Here is a 12,300-nt window from a genome sequence, read left to right as displayed (position 1 = left end):
TTTTTTAAAATAATATACTGCTGTGTAGTAAGAGAATGCTATATGTTCCAATGCCCATTCACATGCTGAGGAGCACAAAACGTTAGCATGTAGGTACAGCTAGCAATTAGGAAAGCAAATGGCATGTTGGCTTTTATTGCAAGGACATTTGAGTAAAAGAATGAGTTTTGCTGCAATTCTACAAGGCTTTTGTGAGACCACGTCTGGAATACTGCCTGTAATTTACGTCTCGTATTTAAGGAAGGATATACTTGCATTGGGGACAGTACAGCAAAGGTTCAGTAGATTTGTTCCTGGGATGAGTGGGTGTCCAATGATGCGAGGATAAGTAAATAGGGTTTAGAGTAATAAGATGTGCTCTAATTGAAACATTAAAGCTTAATTAGGGGCTTAACATGGCAGATACTGAGATGTTGTTTCCTTTGGCTGGGGAATTTAGAACAAGACAGTTCAGGATAAGGGCCAATCATTTAGGACTGAAATGAGGAGAATATCTTTCATTCAAAGGGTTTTTAATCTTTGGAATTCTCTACCTGCAGAAGATTGTGGATATGCCATCATTGAATATATTTAAGGTTGAGATAGACAGATTTTTAGTTTCTTGGAGAATCAAGGAATATGGGGAGCAGGCAAGAAAGTGGTGGTGAAGCCCAAGATTAGCCATGATCATGCTGACTGGCAGAGCAGAGGTAACGCACCATATGAGCTGCTTCTCCTCCCATTTCTTGTATTTTTATCATCCATCTAACAGACTGCAGATCTAATCTAATCTAATTATTAGATTTTTTAAAAAATTTTTCATGGAATATGATCATCACTGGCAAGGCCATGGGTGGCAAGCTGGCACAGTGGTTAGCACTGCTGCATCACAGCCCCAGGAAGCCAGGTTTGATTCCCAGCTTGTGTGACTGTGCGAAGTCTGCATGTTTTCCCCATGTTTGCATGGGTTTGCTCCAGGTGCTCCAGTTTCCTCCCACAGTCCAAAGACATGCTGGTTAGGTACATTGGCCATGCTAAATTCTCCCTCAGTGTACCCAAACAGGCGCCGGAGTGTGGCAACTAGGGGATTTTCACTGTAACTTCATTGCAGTGTTAATGTAAGCCTACTTGTGACGCTAATAAATAGGCTAAACTAAACACGTTTGCCGCAATGTTTAATTAACCTCTGAAGGTGGTGATATTATGTTCCTATTCGAGACATTTAGTATTTAAAAAGAAATCAGAACATCTTGTAATTAACTGAAAGAAATACAGCACAAGATTCACATTTATGAAAAAAACTTTATTGTATATAAAAGTATTAAATGAAGCAAACACTTAGTACCATAGTTTATAATTATTTATGCTATGAACTCAGTTCTACTTTTACTCCCATCATCCCCCCCCAACCCCAAGAATTCCTTGATATATAAATTTTTATGGTTGATTCGCCACTTTAGGGACCAATCCACAACCCTCTGAATTAACTCTCATTCTCCTCCATGTTCCAGCAATTCTCTTCAAAACTCCATGACTGTGGACTTGTCAGTTCAAACTTAAACTTCACTAGGAATTTAAATGTTAGGAACACTCCTGGTTCCTAATGAACCTGTATGCTCTCTCAACTTTTGTACAGCTGCTGGTCCCACAGTTTGTTCCTAGCTCCTGGCAGATGCTTTCTCCATGCCTGTTTCAAGCTGACTAATCAAGCTTACTGCTTCCATGCTAACTGTAAACTGCCTTTCGCCTCAAGGCTTTGTGAGGATCCTGTAGATATCTTCCTCTAGCTTTGAGCTAGGCAAATCTTCCAGCTTCTTTCCCCTTCATGAATTCCAACTGAGCTCGAGCCTCACCCACATTCGTGCAGCGAACAAAGAATTTAGCATTTTCTCCGCTTAAGATGCAGATCTGACTAACAGTTATTTCCTTTGGCTTTCCCAGCTCCAATGAGTTGGAGTCTATAGCAAATTAAAACTGCAATTGCCTATTTTCTCAGCAAACACCTAGATAACAGAAACAAAATAGCTTTCTACACCCACAGCCCATCTTTATGACAATGTGGCATGATTGTGGATATCCTCAAACAGAAATGTAAATTAATTATTTTACTTACAACATAAATTGTTTCTTTTCTGGAATATTAAAAATACAACAGTGAATTATAATTATGATTTTCTTATTTTTTCTTCTTTTAAGTTGGTGAGGCTTCAGCAGGCAAGGCATCTCGGACTCTTGCCCAGCACATCCCTGGACCTGGTGGACTTGAGGGAGTTAAGGGTGCAGCATCTGGAGTTGTGGGTGACCTAGCTCGTGCTCGAATTGCTTTGGATGAACGTGGGCAGAGACTAGGCGAACTGGAAGACCGAACTGCAGCCATGATGGCGAGTGCAGAGACATTCTCTAAACATGCACATGAGGTAAAAGGCATATGCTTGTTTAAATAATTTTTATCTTTGCAGTAACTGGGTGTAAAGTAAAAGGCAATTTGCCTGGGCATTGTGTTACGATGCTCATTGAGCAATAACTGTTGGAAAGATATGTGAATTTCCAGGGACTGACTGGAAAGGGGTCACACACCAGATTTCAAGTTTTAAGAATTTTACTGTAACAAACTGAAAGGAACTAAAGAGAAAATGGGCGACACGGTAGCACAGTGGTTAGCACTGCTGCTTCACAGCTCCAGGGACCTGGGTTCAATTCCCAGCTTGGGTCACTGTGTGGAGTTTGCACGTTCTCCTCGTGTCTGCGTGGGTTTCCTCCAGGTGCTCCGGTTTCCTCCCACAGTCCAAAGATGTGCGGGTTGGGTTGATTGGCCATGCTAAAATTGCCCTTAGTGTCCTGAGATGTGTAGGTGAGAGGGATTAGTGGGTAAATATGTAGGGATATGGGGGTAGGGCCTGGGTGGGATTGTGATCGGTGCCGACTCGATGGGCCGAATGGCCTCTTTCTGTACTGTAGGGTTTCTATGAACATTGATTAAATGCTATTTTTTAACCAACTTATTCTCTAAACTACAGAAAATTTCCCCATGTAGCATTTAACATAACCAATTATCCCACGCTATGGCTATACTTTATTCTGTTTCTCAAATGTTATACATGTAACAACTGTTGGAAAGCTAGGACACAAGTTTATGGCGTAATCTTTCACACATTAAGCTATTCTCCATAATAAATAACCAAAAGAGAAAATGCTGGAAAATCTCAGCAGGTCTGGCAGCATCTGTAAGGAGAGAAAAGAGCTGACGTTTCGAGTCCAGATGACCCTTTGTCAAAGCTATTCTCCAAGTTGATTTACTGGAGGGGAGTTTTTTACTTGCTGAAGTGGGGAGCTCGAATGCACGTGAGAAACTCAAAGTCTCTGTTTTCCTGACAAACCCCACTGCTGGGAAGTCAGCCTGATTGACTGGCTTGGCTTGCGTTGAGTGTGGTGGCAGGATGAGAAGGTCTGATCGCCAATCCAGTGGGGGGGCATTTGGATGGGAGATTTCTGATAATGCAGAAATTTGGGGGGTCTAGAACAAGCAATGCTGCTCTTCCTGACCTACAAGGAGTACCGTGGAGACATTTGCTGCCTTTCTGAGCTTTGTCGCGCTGTAGATGCCTGGGAAACCCAGCCAGCCACAGTTAAACCTGAACAATGTGTTAGATCCCCCATTATGCCAGAACAATAAGAGAAAATTATTCCTTGCTATAATCATAATTCCCACTTGCTGGTTTCAGAATCTCATTGGCAGAAGCTTGGTTATGAACAATGAGAGAATGGCATGTGGTATGAGGAGTCTCAAAAAAAAGGAACAGGGAAGAAAATATCCTGACAAAAAATGTATTATTCACCTTTCAAAAACTTGTAATCTTTAAAAGAAAACATCTTTGTGAATGAATTGCTGAAAGAATTATCTAAAAATAAATGAAAAACAAATAGTTATAATCTGTTCATGGACTTATAACCAACACTATAAACTCACTTGCCACTTTATAATTCTCACTATGACACATTCTACTCCAGCTTGAAGTTCTCAACCATTTAATGAGAAAGCCAGCAGATGCCATGAGATGTTAGCATTTTCCCCTATAATGAAAACAAGTGGCAGCATTCTCTATTATGTTGGACTATGAACTTAATATCATCCAATGAAGGCAGATAAATTAGTGACAGGGACTCATTCATAAACTGAGCTTTTCTGCCTCAGAAACCCAGTTGTCTGGATTTTGCTGTTCGCGGCAAAGGAACATCTTTCATTAATCACCTCACAACAGGCTTGTCAGTGGAGATTTCTAGTAATCTGGCATCTATTTGAATTCAGCACAGCTGTGAGCAGGGAAATCAGCAAATAGTCTGTTCAACCAATCAGATTGATTAATCCTCACAGACACACAGGCAGAAACCCAGGAAGTAAAAACAGCAAATGTGAAAAATGTTTAAATCATTGTACAAGAAGCAAAAATAAAGATTGAGACTTACACATGGGACTAATGGTAGGACATGAAAAATAGAAAAACTATTTAAAAACAGAATTTTATTTTTTTTGCTTCAAAACATCTGCAACATTAGTTTCCTTCTAAGGGGATGAGAGTTCACATTTGTAAAATTATCTTTTTCCAATGCAGATGTATTGTTCAATAATAATTATCAGCTAATATGTGATTAAAGACTCAGTTACTCCTGACAAGCCCTAAATTTTGCAGCCATTTTAGAGGCAGAATTAACCTAAGTTCATATCATGTCGTTGTGCTCTTTAAAACTGCAACTGTACAGCTTTTAAGGGAGCAGGGTATCACTGATCGCAGCTTTAGGCTTTGTGGATTTAATTGTGTATGTGTCGACACCAGAAATCGCTGTCAGGTTTACTTGGGCAAGCCTTGCCATTATTTGTACTGCAAAATTTGGGTCAATAAAATCAGAGGAATGGGGATTTGTATCTATGCATTTGTCCCACCATTGATCCCACTAAAGTATGGAACCTCTTACGAACTATGTGTGCTGCACTGTAATAGACTTTAGAATTATGCAAATATAGTCCAAGTGACTTGTAAGATGAGTGGCAGGTCAGATGATCGGTCAGAATGTAAAGAACAGCAGAGAATGACTGAAAACTTAATCAGGAGAAATAAATTAGACTGTGAGAGGAAGCTAGCTGGTAATGTAAAAGGATAACAAGAGTTTCTATAGGTATTTAAACAGGAAAAGAGTAATTGAAGTGAATGTTGGTTCTCCAGATGGTGGAGCTAATAATAGAAGATAATAAGGAAATGGTGGATGAAGTAAACATCTGCTTTTGTCTTCACTATAGAGGATACATTCCAGTAATAGTTATAAATTGGGAGGTGGAGGAGAGAACTTGGTGAAATTACAATCAGCAGTACTCAGCAAACTGATGAAGCTGTGGTGGGCTAACAAGTCTCTGGGTCCAGATGGACTTCACCCTAGGGCCTAAAAAGACATGACTAAAGAGGCAGTAGATGCATTGGTGTTAATTTTTCAAAATTCCCTAAATTCTGCAAAGGTTCATAGCACACAGAGATTTGTCACCACCTCCACCCCCGGATATCACCACTCCACCCCCCCAGACATCTCCCTCCCCCCGACCACCCGGGGAGCACAATGGCCTCCAGTCCCACCAGTGAGGCCATCACACCTGGTCCCCATTACTCGGGACCATACTTGATCCTCTCTGGTGAGGACCTTCACTGGCGAGGCCGGATGATTCCATCCCAATCTCACTAATACTATCTAAATAAAAATTTAAATGTTAGCCTCGTGCTCTTCCCAAGTGCGAGGATGATTTCACCGGCTTAGCAGCGCTGGTAAGATCACAAAAGGTGAGAAACTGGGCATGAACCTGGTTTCATGCCTCTCTCGTGATCTTACTAGCTCACCATGCTAATTGACTGGCGTGACGAGCTGGTAAGATTGCTCCCAAAGAGTTTGCAGATGGATATAGATGGGTTGAGTAAGTGGGCAAAAATCTGGCGGATGGAGTGCAATGTGGGGAAATGTGAAGTTGTTCACTTTGGCATGAAGAATAAACAGCAGAGCATTATTTAAATGGAGAACGACTGCAGAATTCTGAGGTGCGGAGGGATCTATGTGCTTACATATATGAGTCACAAATAGTATGCAAGTGCAGGATATAATCAAGACGGCTAATGGAATGTTATCCTTTATTCGAGGAGGAATTGAATATAAAAGTCAGGATGTTATACTTCAGTTAATCAGGCTTTTGGTGAGACTGCATCTCCAATATTGTATGCAGTTTTGGTCTCCTTATTTAAGGAAGGGTGTAAATGCATTGGAGGCAGTTGAGAGGATGTTTACTAGATTGATACCTGGAATGAGCAGGCTGCCTTATGAGGATATGGGGCAGGCTGGGCTTGTTTCCACTAGAGTTTAGAAGAGGGGTGAGGGGTGACTGGATTGAAGAATGCAAGATCTTGAATGGTATTGACAAGGTGGACATGGAAAGGATGTTTCCTCTTGTGATGTGATTTGATTTGATTTATTATTGTCACATGTATCAGTATGCAGTGAAAAGTATTGTTTCTTGCATGCTATACAGACAAAACATACCACACATAGAGAAGGAAAGGAGAGTGTGCAGAATGTAGTGTTACAGTCACAGCAAGGGTGTAGAAATCGATCAACTTAGTGTGAGGTAGGTCCATTCGGAAGTCTGATGGCAGCAGGGAAGAAGCTGTTCTTGAGTCAGTTGGTACGTGTCCTCAGAGTATGACTGGGGTGCATGGAGTCCTTAATTATGCTGGCTGCTTTTTCGAGGCAGCGGGAAGTGTCAATAGGTGTGATGCTGGTTTGAGTGATGGACTGGGCTTCGTTCACAACACTTTGTAGTTTCTTGTGGTCTTGGGCAGAGCAGGAGCCATATCAAGCTGTGATACAACCAGAAAGAATGCTTTCTATGGTGCATCGGTAAAAGCTGGTGAGAATATTAGCAGACATGCCAAATTTCCTTAGTCTTCTGAGAAAGTAGAGGCGTTGGTGGGCTTTCTTAACTATAGTGTCAGCATGGAGGGACCAGGACAGATTGTTAGTGATCTGAACACCTAAAAACTTGAAGCTCTCAGCCATTTCTACTTCGCCCTGTTGATGTAGACAGGGGCATGTCTTCCACTACACTTCCTGAAGTCGATGTCTACCTCCTTCATTTTGTTGATTTTGAGGAAGAGATTATTGTTGTCACATCGGTTCACCAGATTCCCTATCTCTTTTCTGTACTCTGTCTCGTCATTGTTTGAGATCCGACCCACTACTATGGGTGTCATCAGCAAACTTGAAAGTCGAGTTGGAGGGGAATTTGGCCACACAGTCATAGGTGTATAAGGAGTATAGGAAGAGGCCGAGGTCACAGCTTTGTGGGGCACCGGTGTTGAGGATGATTGTGGAGGAGGTGTTGTTGTGTGAATCCAGAACTAGGGGGCACTGTTTTAAAATTAGGCATCACCCTTATAGGACAGAGGTGAGGAGAATTTTTTTCTTTGAGGATTGTGCGACTTTGGAACTCTGCCTCAGAAGACGGTGGAAGTAGGGTCACTGAATATTTTTAAGATGTGGAAATGCCGGCGTTGGACTCGGGTGGGCACAGTTAGAAGTATCACAACGCGAGCTTTTGGAGCGCTGCTCCTTTAACAGGTGTGTGGAGCCACTCACCTGGTGAAGGAGCAGTGCTCCAAAAGCTCGTGATTCCAAATAACCTGGTGTTGTGGGAATATTTTTAAGGCAGCGTTAAATAGGTTCTTGTTGGGCGAGGGAATCAAAGGTTGTTGGGGATAGTTGGGAATGTGGAACTCAAAACGCAGACAGATCAGCCATGAGTTAAATAAGAATTAACAAGCAAACTGTGGTTGAACAAACCACACTGCACATTTCTCAGAAGACTAAGGAAATTTGGCATATCAGTTACGACTCTCCAATTTTTACAGGTGCACCCATAGAAAGCATTCTTTCTAGTTGTATCACAGCTTGGTATGGCTCCTGCTCTGCCCAAGACCGCAATAAGCTACAAAAGACTGTGAATGTAGCCCAATCCATCACGCAAACCAGCCTCCCATCCATTGACTCTGTCTACACTTCCCGCTGGCAAAGTAGCCAGCATAATTAAGGACCCCACGCACCTCGGGCATTCCCTCTTCGATCTTCTTCCATTGCGAAAAAGATCCAAAAGTCTGAGTTCACGTACCAACTGACTTAAGAACAGCTGCCATCAGACTTTGAATGGACCTACCTTGCATTAAGTTGATCTTTCTCTGCACCCTAGCTATGACTGTAACACTACATTCTGCACTCTCTCATTTCTTTCTCTATGTATAGCGCGCAAAAAACAATACCTTTCACTATATGCTAATACATATGACAATAATAAATCAAATCAAAATCAAATTGAATTCCAGGTGCAACCAGGACAGATCTCATGATTCTAGGCCACCCAGCCAGATGTTAATGAACAATGTGAGTCACAACATTTCCTTAAAAATCTGTCTCCCTCACAAGGCATTTCAACTGATAAGAACATAGCAATTCGGAGTAAAAGTAGGCAAATTCAGTCCTTCGAGCCTGCTCCACCATTCAATCAGATAATGGCTGATCTCTTCCTTATCTCAATTCCACCTCCCAACCTGTTCCCCATATCCCTTTATCTCCTTTTTTATTAGAGATATATCTATGACCTTGAAACCATCCAACGATTCAGATTCCACTGCGCTATGGGGCAGCGAGTTCCACAAGTTCACCACCCTCTGCGAGAAGTAATTCCTCCTCATCTCAGTTTTAAATCTACCTGTGACCTCTTGTTCTAGATTGCCCCATAAGAGGAAACATTTGGTCTACATTTACTTTATTAACCCCTTTTAAAATATTATATACCTCGATCAGATCCTTCTAAACACCAGCAATTATAAGCCCAAACTGTCCTCATACGTTAACCCTTACATTCCCGGAATCAATCTGGTGAACCTCCTCTGAACTGCCTCCAATGTCATCACATCCTTCCTTAAATAAGGAGACCAAAACTGGACTCAATACTCCAGATGTGATCTCACCAACTCCTATACAATTACAACAACACTTTTCTACTTTTATACTCCAGTCTATTTGCAATAAATGCTATTCTATTACATTTTCTATTACATGCTGCACCTGCATACCTATTTTCAAAGGACGCACCAACCTTTGCGTTGCTTGAGCCCACCCCCCATTAGCGTGATGTCGTGGGACCCACCCTGTACCTTATTTTTAAACAATGAGCCTAAAAATTCAGTGGAGGAAGCCGTCCTTGGAGCCGGTGGCTTACTTCACATTTTTCACACCCGGTGCGACACCGTAGAAAAATCAGAACATCCCGCCCCAAATCTCTAGTTCTCCACCTGTTGCTTTATGACTCAATATTTTATATTTTGCCTCTATTAAACAAACATGGGGAACTTCTCAGCTGCCACTTTATTTTAGGTATTCTGGCAACCTCTAACTCCCAGCATTTTAGATACTTTAGGGTGATTAAATGTATTCAAGGAGGCTTCATCATAAGTCTTAACCCTCATGCCTCAGCCATTAATCGGTCCTTGTGATCCACTATCTTCCTATACCAATTGGAAAGCAAGAAGATTCATTGCCTAATTAATTGAATGATGCTCCACCATCAGCCATGGAGCCTTTCTAACCCACCATTTTCAATATTTTTATACCTAGTAAAACCCAATCTTTTAATGTCCCAGTGATTTTTCCCCAGAATTGCACACAGCATTGTCCTGGAAATTGATCCTGGAGGGTTGGGAACGCCAAGTTACCTTCCCTTCACAATAATAACCTTCCCAGAACTAAATATTACCTCTAAAATCTTAACGTGAAGCATGAACCGAGGTATTTGCAACAATATGAATAGCACAGAATGATTATACAACATCAAAGCATTCATTTCTCTCAGTGTTATTTATTTTTCTATGTTAGGGATATAATGAATTACTCAGATTTGATTGTACTGACCAAGTTAATTTCTTGATCTAAAACAACTTTCTAAAACATCAAGGATATTTCTGGTAATTATATTGTTCTCTTCTATAAAAGGCAGTACATGTAGAGCAGAACTTGACTTTCCTTTCCTTAAGTATATATAGTGTCAGCTTCTAACTATCTCCAAAAGATTATTACAGCAGTTTGTCACGTGTAAAATGTTGCTGAATACGTATTCTGCATTTTCAGTCCACACATAATTCAGTGTCTTTTTCCTCAAAAGTGTGAATTATCCAATAATTTGAATGAAAAAATGTAGATGACACAGTAATGCTAGCTCAAAAAAAGTAATTATTAGATCGTTGGAGTTAAGCACCCTTTGATAACAGGGTGGAGATTATACGATATCATAGGCCTGACTTGAAAAGACATCTTTAAACCGCATGTGGTGGCTGGTCTTTGTGCCAATTATGCACACAGCATATGCTGAGTAGTCTTGAAAGCAATAAATCACATTAGTACCCTTTTTATCAATATCATATGGTATAATTAGAATTGTGAATGCCATTATCCATCAAAAGCATGCTGCATGCAAACAGCTGCTGCCAGCATGAAAAAAAACCCAGATTAAATTTAAAGTATCACTAATACTCTGAAAGACGTGCTGGTTAGGTGCATTGACCCAAACTGGCGCCAGAGTGTGGCAACTAGGAGATTTTCACAGTAACTTCATTGCAATGTTAGTGTAAGCCTTACCTGTGAGTAATAAATAAACCAACTTTAAACTAATATAAATGATCCTACCTTGAATTATAGTCCTTTTTTAACACTTGGAGAACTCCTATTTCCTAGGCCAAAGCAGAGAAAAATTAGATGAACATCCTTAAAAATCAACCTTTTGCATTGCTTGAGTACTTTGCAAATTTCCCTGAGAATGCAGCACACCTGCAGCAGGTGTAAGTAGTTAACATAATACTAATCCGATGCAAATAGTATCACAATGAATGTAAAGTTGTATCAGTAATAGGTGTTTTTCCTCCAATCCAGCCCACTCAGTTTTGGGCATTTGAGAAGGACCTGGATGTAAAGTTTTTGAGGGAGTCTGAAAGTAAGTTTAATTTCTCTTCACCGGGTGAGAAGGTGAGACCTCTGGAGCAAAGGCCTTCTCGCTGATACTTTTGGACCCCAGGCACAAGCCTCTGCCAACGAGTGCTTCTGCATCAGGATATGTTAAGAAAATGGTATTGACCAGAAACCAGGAAATAAGCTAATTCAGCTCAAGTTAGGTGGAGTAAACTTCAGGTATGTACCACTTAACATACCCAGACAGAAGTGCAAATTAAATTCATCCCACCTGAATCCTTAATAGTTTGAAATTAGTGAACATTTACAATTTATGGTGTCATCTATACATCTCTGTACTGGAAACCAGTTTTTTTATGTGCAATCAGTGTTACTGAGGCTGTTTATGTCATTGCGTTGTTTCTGATAGCCTCTCACTTGTACTTTTTATTTCTCCTTTCCAGTTGATGCTGAAATGCAGAGATAAGAAGTGGTATCAATTCTGAAGACTTCAAGAGCTCTTAACAATGTATTAATTCAATAATGCCATTCAGGGAAATGGACATTGTCTCCTTCCATTGGTCGCTGGAAAGGAAACAGCTTTTCTCCTCCAAAACCCCCATTCTCAAAAATGGTTTGAAAAATAAATCAAGACCTTCTGATTGCACAAACATTTAAGCTAAAGGCTTACCATGAGATCTCAGTCTAACATTTTACTAGGATTTTATCCTAGAAACTTATGTTTCCAGATTACTGAACTGCAACAGTGGACATGTTTTGTTTAAGTAAAGCTTTTTCACTCTCAGAATGGGGAAAGACAACCTGGAAATAATTGGTACAGGTTTAAATAATAATGCTCCTTTAGAAAACTAGACATATTTTAAAACTTTGCATGAAAATACACCATCCTTATGATGAAAAACAAAGCATGTTATTGTGGAAAGGAAGGGGATGGAATTCATTAGGCAGCATATTAAAAAAAACCAAAATATTTCTATTTTTAAACCTACGTAGCAAAGCCAAAATGGGCATGTCAACTGTAGTAGAGGATTGACTAGTTAATTAATTGGCTGATTTGAATGGATGACTGGGTGCGTGTTTGGAAACTGGTAACCATGTCAAATAACCTGGTGATGAAACTTTCACTTTCACTAAAGCTTCCCTTAGCTTTTGCTTGGAATTAGCACATTGCCCTGGCATTGATAAAAGAAAACGCTGTACAGCTGATGTTAATAACAATTGAACTGAAGGTCAGACCATCAGATTTGAATTTTGGTTACTCTGTTTGAGCGTAACTGG

General features: G+C 40.5%; 1 protein-coding gene across 2 annotated transcripts in view; it reads left to right on the top strand.

Annotated features, from left to right (window-relative positions):
* The window catches only part of stxbp5l (syntaxin binding protein 5L), a 437,021-nt gene extending 425,514 nt beyond the window's left edge, over positions 1–11,507 (top strand). For both annotated transcript variants that reach the window (XM_078232988.1, XM_078232987.1), the window contains 2 exons: positions 2,176–2,396; positions 11,466–11,507. In XM_078232988.1, coding sequence (XP_078089114.1) covers positions 2,176–2,396; positions 11,466–11,507 — 263 coding nt within the window. The remainder of the gene's footprint in view (positions 1–2,175; positions 2,397–11,465) is intronic.
* The last annotated feature ends 793 nt before the right edge of the window (positions 11,508–12,300 follow it).

This window comes from Mustelus asterias, chromosome 17 (assembly GCF_964213995.1).
Source record: "Mustelus asterias chromosome 17, sMusAst1.hap1.1, whole genome shotgun sequence".
In the NCBI taxonomy this organism is placed as follows: domain Eukaryota; kingdom Metazoa; phylum Chordata; class Chondrichthyes; order Carcharhiniformes; family Triakidae; genus Mustelus; species Mustelus asterias.
This window is presented reverse-complemented; position numbering and strand designations above follow the sequence as displayed.